General features: G+C 33.2%; 1 protein-coding gene across 2 annotated transcripts in view; it reads right to left on the reverse strand.

Annotated features, from left to right (window-relative positions):
* The window catches only part of Tsp (Thrombospondin), a 60,984-nt gene that overhangs the window by 25,788 nt on the left and 20,402 nt on the right, over window positions 1-14,794 (reverse strand). For both annotated transcript variants that reach the window (XM_088243175.1, XM_088243167.1), the window contains exon 2: window positions 13,181-13,354. In XM_088243175.1, coding sequence (XP_088099301.1) covers window positions 13,181-13,268 — 88 coding nt within the window. In that variant the 5' untranslated portion in view covers window positions 13,269-13,354. The remainder of the gene's footprint in view (window positions 1-13,180; window positions 13,355-14,794) is intronic.

Consider the following 14,794-nt stretch of genomic DNA (forward strand, 5'->3'; position numbering starts at 1 on the left):
GAATGCGCGCGGCGAAAGTGGGGCAGAGTAGGGGGATTTTTGGACACAGTCCGATGTATTCAAATATTATTCTACGCTCCTTTTGGACTATTCTGAATTCTATAGCAGTGTATCAATTTACTATCTTCAAATTGAAATAATTGTTTACCGTTTATTGACTTATATCTGTATTCTAAATTAGTATTTTTCTAATTTCTTCTAATTTTAAGATTATTTTAATATAACCCATACGAAAAAAAGCACTTCTGTTCTCTGCACTGCAATATATGTGTGTTTTATTATGTGTACCCATATATTTTTTACTAATATGTAATGATGATTGATTTTTTATATTTTCTTATTTTTCTTACTCTTCTTAATTCATTCTTACTTTTTACTACTTTTGTGTAAAATGCTTTTTTGTCTTCATATTTAAAAATGCACTTCTGTTCTTTCCACTGCAATATATGTATGTACAATATGTTTAGTATATGTACCTATATATTTTATACTAATATGTAAAGATGATAATTTTAATATTTTTATTTTTCTTCTAAAAATCATTTATAGTTTTTGCTACGTCTGTGTAAAAAACATGTCTGTCTTTATTTGAATATATGTATGTAAAACATGTAAAAGCGTACAAGGCGTTTAAATAAATAAAATAAAAAATATATCAAACTCCGTAAAATTCAAAATGATTCTTTATTTTCATGGATACTGTTTATTCTCTTATTATTTTATTTATATGAAGTACATTTAAATCAGATCTTGTCCTTTAAATAAATTGCGATAATCTGTTACAGAAAAAAGTTCTTTCTGAAAAACCATTTAGTTTAACCATTTTTGATATTTACCGACACAATTAACTTGGTCGATTTCAAAGAATGCTGAAGTATGTAATAGGTATATTTTGCTTAAAAAGAATCGTAGAGATACGCGAGTGTTCTAAGAGAGACACAGATTACAAGAAAAATGTGGTAAAACTTTTTTTATAGTTTTATTTATTTTAACAAATAAAATAACTTACATAATCGTATTTTTGTTCCCGCAAAGCCGAGGCTTGTCCGGAGGTTACATTACATTTTTTTTAAATTTATAAAAGGTAAGTAAATAGTTTAATAATAAATGAAGAATATAATATATTTGAATATGGAATGACTGAGAAAGATATTGAAAGGAGGGTGAGTGCCGGGAACAGAGTGAACGGTGCACTTAAATCGACCTTCGCAAATAAATGCTTGTCACAAGAGGCAAAATTGGCAGTTAACAACGGAGTCCTGGTCCCGTCCCTGATGTATGGGAGCGAAGTATGGACATGGAAAAACAGGGATGAAAGTAGGCCGAATGCTGTCGAAATGCGATCTCTCAGGCGAATGTGTGGTAAAACTATGTACGATAGATGCACAAATGTTGAGATCCGTACATTGTGTAAGGCCAAGCATTATCGACAAAATCAAGAAAGGAGCTCTGCGCTGGTTTGGACACGTAGAACGAATGGACAGCGAGAGAACGGCTAAGAATATTTACAATGCGAATGTTGATGGATGCTGAAATAGAGGAAGACCGAGAAAGACATGGCATGGCCAAATCCAACAAATACTTAAAGATGGACATGTCAAAAGTCGGAAATATCGGCGCGCGTGCATGAGAAGATGTATGAATGTAGAGGAAGCGAGATCTGTATGCAAATATAGTGTTGTGGCGTTCTATCCTCTCTGCCTACCCTTACGGGGAAACGGCGTGATGGTTTGTTTGTTTGTTTGTTTGTTTTGTAATATATTTATGGGCACACTTAAGTTTCGTTTGCTGTTTTTAAAAAGTTTTTGACTAATTTTAAAATTGTATTTAGGTTTTTTTCCTCACGATTTTCAACAGGTATTAAACTAAACAGTTTTGGTACTACACTCCCCATTGTTCTCAAAACGGTCAAATTGAGGCTTCGACAGTGTACTTCTGGGAGTGCGAATCAATTGTCGATAAAAAGAGAAATGTTTACACTTATTGCAGTAAACTATAGTGACAAGCTGGGTCCCGTTAGTTCGCTGCGCAAGCCGGTAGCGGGCTGCGGGTAAAGTCGAGTGCCCTAAATGGCCCGAAATCTTAAACCGGCCCTGTCCGTTATTACAAGTTATTACATTTTTTAAATAAATATTTAACCAAGAGGGAACAAGACCAGCGATCGCTTTAAATTAAAAGATTTGCGTAAAGGAGATCACCCAGCCTCCATACATTTTTGGGCTAATTTTTCAATTTATTTATTGTGTATGCAGACTTTAATTTGGTAATGTATCAAAAATAAAACAAATTTATTGGATTATAATTCTACTTTATTTTTTGTAAAATATACAAAGGGTATATTGTGACGCGTTTCGTCTTGTTAGGACATTTTCAAACAAACGAACTTAAATATTTACAAAGTTTCCTTATATACAAAAAATAATTGATTTTATGTTTGTGGATTTCTATAAATGCCAAAATAAGAAAAATAATTAAAATTCAATTAGGGTATACCGAGTATATTAGAGGTATTAGCGTGATAAATAATAAATAAATAAATAAAAATAACAGTTTTGGAATATTTTCCATATTTACACCGGTGAAATTCAAATATGTGATTGCGCAGCAGGATTATACGTCGCGAAACGTAAATATTTTGACGTTTAATATTAGGTGTTCACGGATGTTCCATTGTGATTGCGAATTCGATAAACAGCCATGGTGAGAAATTGTTATCACGTTGCTTATTAGCACGTCGATAGTTATTTGTCATTGAGCTACTGGGTGATCTCCTTTTCAATATATAATTTTTGCATATATTTTGTGTAAAATTCTCTAGAGAAGCCCTTAAGCTCTATTGCATAAAACAAAAACGTTCAAAATTTTTGGTTTGGTTTTAAGCTTAACAACAAACGTGTAATGGACGGTTTCGGTTTGCGCTTTCAATTTTTAACTCGAGCACCAACGGCCAGTTGTATTGTTGTAATTTGTAGTTATGTTCGTGGTCAATAATCATTGAATGGTTTTTATCCGTATGCGCGACTCTATTAGGTTACGAGTATTACTCTAAGGGTAAAACCATCTGAATCACCGTTTTTCAACCTGTGGGTCGCAAAGCCTTGCTTGCGGGGTCGCGGTCACAAGCACAGCGAAAGTAAAAAGCAAGGGTTTCAAGTCCTACACTACAGTAAAAATACAAAGTGAGAAGGCCGTGCCTGTTTAATTTTAAACAATTTGTCGAGTCATGTTCCTATTTTTGAGACGCAAATAATCAACTTAATTTTATATTTAAAGCTCTAACTTTGTGGTTATTCATTATAATAAAATATTATTCTCATTTACCCGTATATTTCAAAGTATATAAATTCTAATAAATAAACAACTATAACAGTGTAAGTCACTCTCCAAGCACAAGAGTTAGTCTCTTTTCTTGGAGAGTTACAGTTATAACATTTACTAGATGTATACAAGTAAATTTGGATAGAATAAAAAAAATATATGTAACAATTTTGTTTTTAACCACTTTTTTTTCTTCCATCGACCGGTTTCAAAGCTACACAAGCTTTTTTATCGTGGTATAATTAACTAATGACTTCTTTCCTATTTTATTTTAACAGTGATTACTAAATATTACATCGAATTGAGCTAGTAAGTCGAGCCTTTTTGTCATGTTGTTCTTCTAAAGGTGGAAAGCGTGAAGTGAGATGGGTACGATCCTTAAAACAAGTCAGAAGTGGACTAAAGGAAACTTAGTTTATTTGCCTATCTAGGCCCTTTATTCTTTAATGCATATACTTATGACATAAACAAATGTTTTAAATATTGTAATTACATCTCTTTTGCTGATGACATGAACATTTACGCCTGTATTTAATCTCACGCTGACTGCGTAAAAATGCAAGAAGATCTCGACAGACTTTTTCAGTATTGCAAACAAAATTTACTGGCAATATTTTGAGTTTGTCCAAATTTTTGTAGACTTTCTGTAGATTTTTGTATTTTGTAGTAACAAGCCCTGTAGATGCCTAGACTTCTAAATTACCTTCTCTTAAATGTTCTTCATCTCTGTTGTAATATGTAAATATAAACAGCTCCCCAGGGAGTTGAATCCAGTCCTTGTCTACAAAAATTTGGACAAACTCAAAATATTGTTGATAAATTACCTGGTCCATGAAGAAGTATAGAAATTGAAAAAATAACATTTTCAGGCGTTGCCTAGTATGCAGGTGGAATAATTCAATTAGATGAATCTCACCCGCATAAATAAAGGTTTCAGTTCTTTAACTTCACAAACATCAACAGATGGAAGAATTGAAGGAATAAAGATGTTCAAATATAGGCAGAATGGTGAATGTTACACAGTGTGTAAAGTGGCCACTTAAACCAGCCATTGACAGGTCATAAGCCCTGTAGATGCCTAGACTTCTAAATTACCTTCTCTTAAATGTTCTTCATCTATGTTGTAATATGTTAATTATATAAGTTCATTTATAGTACCTACGTGGGCGATTTTATGTAATATGTTAATTTAAAATTTATTGGAACTAAATATAAGTAAATGTCACTCATTTTGTATTTCGCGCAAACAAACAACGTGACGGTCAGCTTTCCCTAACAACACCCCTATTTCTATAAAAGATTTAAATCATTTTAAATTCGCGACTTAGGTGTTATTATTGATATTACATAAAGCTATGTTTAATATTCATATTGAATCTGTCCTTAAAAAAACATATAACATGGCCATGCATAACATGGCCATGCATAACATGGCCATATCATGCGGGTATCGAAACCATTTAAACATGCAGAGACATATCAAAAACTTTATAAAACATTTGTTCGTCCCCAGCTAGAATACTGTACTCCCATTTGGTCGCCTTACTATAATGTAAGTATTAATAGACTAGAAAGGGTCCAACAATTTTTTTTTAAGCAGGTCGACTACCGGTTAAACATTAACTTCTCTAACTATTCTGAAAGTATACAGTACCATGGAATAAACTCTCTTAAAAATCTAAGAAAAATGTAAGACCAGTTATTTTTATACAAATTAATAAATAATAAAATTGATTCCCCTAATCTACTTGAAAGTGTTGCATTTCGTGTGCCATCTAGACCGACAAGACAAAATCTTCCGTTTTACACAGACAACGCGACAACAAGCTATTCAAAACAATCTTAATACCCAGAAGATGTGAGCGATGTAACAATAGATTTACCGAAGCTGATATTTTTTATGTCAATGTGTGTAAATTTAAGTAAAAAATCATAGAAATATTGAGAGAAGCAGATATTTAATTAATTTTATTAGTATTTACATATTTTCATTTCTTATCTTTTACATTTATTTGAATTATTGTCTTAAGTGTAAACATTTTTTTTGGTGTGTGCATGAGTGCCCTACACAAATATACAAATAAATGGTCAATTATTCTGTACATACTATTTGTTTACCCAATAAAATAAATAATAATAAAAAAAAAATGCGTATTTTTTTTATTTTCTTATCATGAATGGCTTTTTAAATTCCTAAGATTTCCGAGTTGTCTGATTTTCATGTTTTATTTTCAACGCGAAGAACTTATATGAACCATTTCTTATTTGTCTAGAGTTACAAAAAAAAGAACAGTTTGCAAGTTCATTCGATGGGGCAACGAAAAATACACGATGCTCATATTGCTTGTACAAACATATCTTGTAACAGTGATAAACACATTTTAAAAGAATTTTAATTACTTCACCGCGTGTCAGTAAAAATATAAGTGAATTGACAGACGTTAACTAACGAAAACATTAACTGAAGCGCTTTTTGTACAATATGGTAATATTATGTATGTACCTAATTTTTGGTTAAGTTTATTCAGACAAGGGGACTCAATATCGCCAAAGTTCTATACGCTAGCCTTAGAGGATGTATTTAAAACCCTAAATTGGGAAAATAGGGGTGTAAAGATCGATGGCATGTACCTGAGTCATCTCAGATTCGCAGATGATATCGTGATCATAAGTTAAGACATGGATGAACTAGGCGAAATGGTTATGGAACTACATGAGGCTTTAAAAAGGATTGGTTTGGAAATGAATATGCATAAAACAAAGATTATGCGTCCAACAGGACGAGACATTTTCATTAACAACAATACAATCGAAGTGGTTGATGAATACATATATCTATGACACAAAGTCAAACTTGGTAAAGATAACCAGATAGCGGAGTTACCAAGAAGAAAAGGGCTAAGTTGAGCTGCTTTCGGCAAACTAAAATATATTTTTGAAAATAAAGAAGTCCCTATATGCTTAAAAAGACAAGAATATGAATCGTGCATATTGCTGGTGACAACATACGGACTAGAAACCATGTCTGTAACACAAAAAAGTACCCAGAAATCAAAATGCACGCAACGATCCATAGAAAGACAGATGCTCGGTGTATGTCTAAGAGACAGAGTAAGAAATGAAGAAATAAGGCGCCAAACTGGAGTCGTGGATATCATGGATCGTGCAATCGATAAATTGAAATGGCACTGGACAGGACACTCGGCGAGACAAAATGATGGCAGGTGGACACCCAGAATAATAAAGTGGAGACCATGGGCAAACAAAATAAGCGTTGGAAGGCCACAGAAAAGATGGGTCGACGACATTGCCTCTATTGCCGGTAAAACGTGGATGATGAAAGCGGGCGATAGGAAGGAATGGAGACGTTTGGAAGAGGCCGCCATCCAGCAGTGGAGAGAACAAGGCTGAAGAAGAAGAAGAAGAAGGAGAATATTTATTTATATACGAGACTAACGGAATCTCACAAATTTGTGCGCTAAATTTATTATCTGCTTGATGAACTTGGACGACTTCAAAATACATACTCGTACATGCATTAGGTTTATATTTGATCTTAGGAAATATAACCACATATATGATTATGGTTTTGAGGAAGTTCAGTGATTTTTTGTCAATAAACTGTCAAACTAAGAAAAAAAAATATGCACTGTATTATCAGCGCTATGATTTTTAAAGTTTTGTGCTTTTGAAATTACTCCGCCAGTGGCCTCTCAAAATCAATGTATCAGAACACTGCCGTTGGTTGATTTCAGATAACTAGTGGCGTCGTTCAAAGCAGTTAATTTTTATTAATTTTTTCATACATTTTTGTGACGTCACACGCGGAGTAATTTTAAAATTACAAAACTTTAAAAAAGCATAGCTCTTTAATTTGATAGTCTATTAACAAATATAAAAAAACACTGAACTTTCTCAAATGTCAAACTTTACGAAAATACTAATGTCACACCTTAATAGTGCCATCTAGTGTAGGGTTGCCATATTTCGCTAGGGTCTCGTCGGGACGCTCTGCAACGGAGATGTGTAGTTTAAAAAAAGGAAATTTCATAACGGTTTTTCACATATACAATAGAAATGTTTTTCTTACATTTTATGTGGTGTTTCTTGCGGAAGAAGTACCGCTGGCCATATTTGTTATATAACATAAAACTGCAATATTGATCCCTGGGCCGCGATTATGAACGGCTATCTTTATCGGTATATACTGAGACGGTATAAACCAATATCGATATTTATGTACGAAAGTGTGTATATTTGTATGAAAATTCAAAGTATCTTCGTCGTTAACCGGCAATTGAACATGTTTAGAAAAAAAATTGTAAACATATTATATTTTTCATACAGAAAACTTAATTTTACTTTGTAGATAAAATTGTAGATAAATTTTAACTTCCCATCAGAACATGTACCCTGGCAGCAGAAGACATTTTTTATCGTTATGTTTTTATGAGCAGGAATTAAATTACTGACTGACTTTCACTATGTTAAGCCAAGTTCAGCTTCCACGAAGTTCTTTAGATACATCAATTGCTGAAAGTATTTTCCATCTTATTTTCACATTCATACTCAATACGGCAGTGGAAGATTTTTGTTGATTGACAGCGTTGCACTGTGTAAGTTTAAATCGGGAAATGATAGGTTTAATCGGGAAGTCGGGACAAGAGACTCAATAACGGTGACAGTCCCGATATATCGGGACGGATGGCAACCCTAATCTAGTGGTCGTTTATAAAAACTTAAAAGGCAGACCTCCATTATATGTATAATCAATTCGATTTGTCAGTGAACATATGGTGGTGTCTCTTCGATCACGATTCACTTTAAAAATCTTAAACGAATCAGTTTGATTATTTAATCAAAAGGTTCATTTATCATTGTCACTTTTGCTTAGGTGAAGTAGTAAGACTCATCATATATGGCTTAGGATGACAATAACCTATCTATTATGATCCAAATAGGAAAAATGGGAAATCCGCGATCACGGCAAAAATGGTTTCATCTCCACATGAGCAAATGCTGCGAAGTTCCTGATTGGCCCACATAAGTATATCCCTCCCGATCCCAATAGTTTAGTTTAATTTAAAGAAATTTAATTTGCAGAAAAATCCACTTTTTAAAATAGAAATCTTGTACATTATAAGCAAGGTAAACAATGAACGCTCTCCCATATAAAAAAAAGTAAAAAACATCCAGGCTTAAGAAAATTCACATCATTATTTATTTTTTCACCGGAAATAGAACCCGGAACCTTCTGAGCGTGAGTCGAGTGTCTTAGCCTGAAGGTAAGGTGATCAGTCCTATACTCCAGGTACTAGTCAAAGAATAATGAAATATTGCAGTTTAAATAACCTTTAGAATCAATATTTCACGTCCACCCCCACAGGAATCGAACCCAGGACCTCAAGAATGGTAGTCGAACGCGCCAATTCTCGATTTTCTTGTTTCGGACTTTTACATGAGAGCAGCCATCTAATCGAAAACTTTGGTCCAGGTTTAACATAATTTAAAAAATAAATAAATTAATATTTGCATTCTTATGATTCACCTAAACATTTAAATTTTGAAGCCATTTTCAGTGAGTTGTACATAACTCACTGTTAGAAAATAGGAATCAAGTTGTGGTAGATCGGGGTTCGAACCTCGGACCTTCGATCCGTGGGTCTGCAACACTAGCCACGGGCCACCACCGTTTCACAAACAGAACCGTATTCTTCATCCGCCTGGACACAGAGAAGTTATATAAATAAAATATTTAAACCAAATCACGAAGCTTGATATTTCATGTCAAAATGATTTTTTTATTTGTCGATTGAAAAAAAAACATGACCAAAAATTAAAAATACAAGTATTTTAATAACATTTCAAGGTACTTATGCTCTAAAAATTACGATTTCACGTCATATTAACAAACGATAGGAAATTAATCATTTTTGGTGATAACCTTTAACTAAATGATTTACGAAATATTCGTCTTATTGCATTCTACAGGGGGAGCATGCTTAATTTATGTATTTAATCAAAACTTTAAGTACAGAGGTATACGCACTTTGACGGGTTTATTGCTAAAAGCAATATACCCCCGCCAACAAAAAAAAAACAGACTGGTCAAAAAAAAAAAAAATCGGCCACTTAAACTACCCAATAACCGGTCATAAGCCCCGTGGATGCCTAGACTTCCATATTCCATCAAAAATATTTTCTTTCGCTGTTGCAACAAATTTAAATATTTTATATTCAAATTTATTGCAACAGAGAGGGAAAACATTATTGAGAATGAATGTTACACAGTGGCCTCTTAAACCAGCCAATGACAGGTCATAAGCCCTGTAAATGCCTAGACTTTCATATATCCTTCTCAATAATGTTTTCGCTCTCTGTTTCAATAAATTTAAATATAAACAAGTCCCTAGGGAGGAAATCCAGCCAGTCTGCAAGCATTTGGACATACTCAAACATTGTTAAATAGTTTGGTTTGACTTATTTTTACTTTTTCAAAAATATTTTCAGGCGATACCGAGTATGCAGGTGATATAATTTAATCATATGAATCTCACTCGCAACAGTAAAAGTTTCAGCTCTTTAACTTTACAAACGTCAACAAATGGAAGAAACGAAGGAATGTATACTCGTATGTTCAAATATAAGCAGAATGGTGAATGATACAGTGTGTTAAGTGGCCACTTAAATCAGCCAATGACTGGTCATAAGTCCTGTAGAATACTTCTATATTCCCTTCTCTAAAATGCTCTCCATCTCTGTTGTAATATGTTAATATTAACAGCTCCCTAGGGGGTTAAATACAGTTTTTGTATACAGAACGGCAACGATAAAATGCAATTTAAACAACAACAAAAAATTCTCGCGGCGGACGTCCCTCTTGTCCGAAGAACACAATCGTAACTGATTATTACGCCTCTTTCAGTCATCTCTTTCGGCCCGCGAAAACTATCGCAAGGGTTCATACAATAACATACTTTCTAAAATATGAGGTACGACAGTATGCGTTGCTTGCCCAAAAAACATTGCTTTTTTGTATGAGCAAAACCGATAGAAAGACTTACGGTCTTTTTTCTGTTTTCGAGCACGTGGAGAAAGTGCTTTCACTGTTGACTTTTGCAATGACAGAACATAAGCCCTGTAAATGCCTCGACTTCCACAAAACCTTAAACTATTTTCCCTCTCTATTGTATTACATTTCAATCTTATATAAGTTAAATGTTCTTCATCTTTGTTGTAATATGTTAATGTTAACAGCTCCTCAGGAGCAAACTTCCGTCATCATCACCGCAGCAAACTTCCGTCATCATCACAAGTACTTTCGAAACGACCCAAATTTTTACCGGACACGGAGCTATGAGAAGTTATCTATATAGGTTTAAATTAAGGAATGATGACTATTGTCCATGCGATGATATTTCTTCACAGAGTATAGAACATCTGTTATTTCAGTGCCCATTTTTCAGTTTGCAACGCCATAATCTTGAAGCAGAATGCAGGAAAGATGAAATATCCTTAACAGATATCCACACTGTAGTACAAAGTAATTATCATGCGCCATTGTTCTTGAACTTTGCAACAATGGTGATTGGACTCATAAAGGTAATAAACCAAAATCAGTGATCGAACATCCCATTTCCAAGACAAACAAAAACTTTTTTTTTCCGAGTACCTTAACCTTGTACATGACACGTAAGGCTACTAAATACAGGGGTCCAAATATATTTAAAAAAAAAAAAAAAAAAACAGCTCCTCAGGGAGTTAAATCCAGTCTTTGTCTACAAAAATTTGGACAAACTCAAAACATTGTTGATAAATCCACCTGGTCCACGTAGAAGTACAGAAATTGAAAAAAAAAATTTCAAGCGTTGCCTAGTATGTAGGTGAAATAATTCAATAGAATGATCTCACCCGCATAAATAAAGGTTTCAGCTCTTTAACTTTACAAACATCAACAGCTGAAAGAATTGAAGGAATATAGATGTTCAAATATGGGCAGAATGGTGAATGTTACACAGTGTGTAAAGTGGCCACTTAAACCAGCCAATGACAGGTCATAAGCCCTGTAGATGCCTCGACTTCTATATTATCTTCTCTTAAATGTTCTTCATCTCTGTTGTAATATGTTGATTATATAAGTTCATTTATAGTACCTACGTGGGCGATTTTATGTTTTTTTTTAACCATCCTATGTTAATTACATGTAAACCTAAAAATTAATATCGAAATGATGTTTGTAAACAAATAACGCTTTTTTATCGTAAAAAAATGTAAATATTTATGCGTTTTTATCAATCATATTATAATTACAATGCATGTTCCATATTGAGATAAATCATTTTACATCGGAAACAACGTGAAAATTGAAAAAAAAAAATTACGAAGTAAACTGCGTCACAAATCACAAATGTCAACCGAGATGAAAGAATGATTTAATATAGGCATTTACAGGTCTCATGACCTGTCATTACTTTACACACTGTCACATTCACCACTCTGACCCGATGTTTGTAATTTGCGCATCTCTACCTACGAGTATCTAGAGTCAGAGAACATGGGATTTTACAATGACTTTGTATGGTAATTTTCCGTACCCAGGCCTATGAAGAATACAGTTCTGTGTGTGAAATAGAACCACAACCCTGGACGAGGGATTTCAACTTGAAAGCTACTCTCAGGTAAAAAAATTGTTAATAGACTATTAAAATATTTTTATGTAATGTATTATCAGCGCTATGAATTTTTAAAGTTTTGTGATTATAAAATTATTCCGCATGTGACGTCACAAGTTCTCTTAGGTGAGTTCTGCCGATTGGCAAATTGGCTTCCCGTAAACCGAAAATATATCACAACATTATCATTGGTTGGTTCGCAAGAATTAGTGACATCGTTCAAAGAAGTTCGTTTTTATTCAAATCATTTTTGATATTTTTTTCATACATTTTTAAGAACCTTCTTGCAATTTAATGCTCTAATTTTTACAGTGCGTAAGAAAACATTTTTTATATCCGATTTCCCGTAGAACTGACCTTCCTCATTCCTGGAAATAGTCGGTTTTGTGGAAAAAAATAAATTATTCTGATATGGAAAAAACTCGTTTTGAAAAACAACTGATTTCTATACTCCAAATCCACCTTGTTCATTTAGGCCTAAATTCAATATAATATGTGTCGGTGGATATCAAAATAGGTAAAATCGATTTTCAGTAAAAAAAATTCAATGCAAAACTATGAATATATTAGAATAAATAGGTTATTTATATCAAAAGTGGAAAGATACAACGTTTTACTATATTAATTCAAGTGTGAAAATTAATTTTATATCAAAATCGGTAACATCCGATGTGGCCAATCACAGGGGTCCATTTTTTCAATATGTTGCTTTGGTTTATTTAAAAAAAGATATTATGCCCTTTAATAGACAAGAAATTACATAATTATTTAAAATTTGTTAAATTTTTCAATGAATTTCCCTAAAACTAGTTAAATCCTCTTCATTATATCAAATTCGGTTACATCCAAAAAAACATATTTAAATTGTGGATTCGGCTTAATCTCTTATTATTTCATTCTTATAAAATACATTTAAACCGTAAATGACATCTAGATCTTATCCTTTTAATAAATTAATCGAATTGCAATAATCTGTTACAGAAAAACGTTATTTCTGAAAAATCGTTTAGTAGGGATTAATTTTTTTTTATGTTAACCGACATATGTCGACATGTTTTGCGGCCCCAAATCTATATAATGTGATACATATTTTGATACTCGATTTTACATATTTTGGAAATAACCAACTCTGTAAAAGAACCCTAACCCTACACGGCACATAAAATTATATTAGTATAGTAAATAGTTACCCGGGTCATAGACGAGTGATGTCGCTAGAGTTGTGGAAAATAGTCCAATCAACAATATCATAGTCCACAATCTTGAATTACCCGCCATTGTGAATTTTTCACTGACACCACACTTTAGGGTTAATCACTTGAAGGTCTAAATGTGCCTCGTCATCCTTCACCACCTCGGACCAACTGTTGACAAGGAAATATTAATTAGTTTTCTATTTTAAACATACAACAAAATATTATATCTAAATGGATACATGGGGTATAATGTTAGGAATCGTACAGTGCTTCAAAGTACACGAATTATTTATTTTATTTTAAGTATGTCCAAATGTTTGTAAACACGCTGGATTTTCTCCGTAGGGAGTTATTTCGATCTAAATTTGATGGAACAGAGAAGGAAAACATTTTTGAGAAGGGAATTTGGAAGCCTAGGCATTTGCAGAAAAACAGGAAATCCAGCATGTCTACAAACATTTGGCCACACCCAAAACATTGTTGATTAAACTAACTGGTAAAAGAAGTAAAAAAAAAATTGAAAAATTGTTTTCAGGGGTTGCCTAGTAGGTGAAATGATTCAGTCGTATGAATCTCACCCACTTGATAAAGGTTTCAGCTCTTTTACTTCACAAAAGTCAAAATATGGAAGGGTTGAGGATATGTAGATGTTTAAACATAGGCAAAATGTTACAGTGTGTAAAATGGTCACTTAAACTAGCCAATGACAGGTCATAAGCCCTGTAAATGCCTAGACTTCCATATTCCCTTCTCAAAAAGGTTTTCCCTCTCTGTAATTTTATTATTATTTTATTTCAAATCGAGATTATTTTATTATCCTGAAATAGGGTACAAACAAACATATTCTTATGTGCGCTCTAAAAATAATTATATTTCATTACGATTTTGAAAAAAATATCAATAAAATTCCTAAGTTAAGTTTCACATTGTTTCATTTTGACCAATGAGCTCTTTCGCCTAAGTAGGCATCTTTAGGATTAGGTGAATCCTTACCAAGGAATTTTATTGATGAAGAGCACGTAAAAAATTGACGAACAGACAATATTAAAGGATATTTTTTTATTGCTTCGTCCTAAAACGGTTTATTTTACGCATTTGGTGGCTAATCGTACGATTCGAATTACCGACTACAGCCTTAAATACGGTAATTAGGGACGAACGCTTAACAAGTTAACTTTTTAGTTTTTTAACCAAATACATATAATTTTTTAGTTACTGATTTGGGAAAACAGAAGCCAAATCCGAAGGCTGTGATAAGCCATTGGTCACCGTGATAAAGAGTGACTTCATTGCACCACAAAGTTACCAAGAATATGCAGTTGGAGTATACAACGAAAAGTGACGTTATTCGCTCCGTAAAATGTTGAATGACCTATTATGGAAATGTGTGGGTAACGTGGACCCAATATTATACTCGTAGGTACTAGTATAGGTACTGACGCTGCATACAAAACTGTTTTCATGATGCTGTCAGAACTTTATTGAAATAAGGTCCATAATAAACCTCGGAGTAATAATGTGACGCGTGCATTATAACTCTGAGATCATAACGGATTATTTTTTTGTCGTGATGGAACTTTCGATTGGTAATAGCATAGAATTAAGAAT

This window comes from Micrasema longulum, unplaced genomic scaffold (assembly GCF_059751315.1).
Source record: "Micrasema longulum isolate JH-2025_06_02 unplaced genomic scaffold, ASM5975131v1 h1tg000020l, whole genome shotgun sequence".
Classification (NCBI taxonomy): Eukaryota; Metazoa; Arthropoda; class Insecta; order Trichoptera; family Brachycentridae; genus Micrasema; species Micrasema longulum.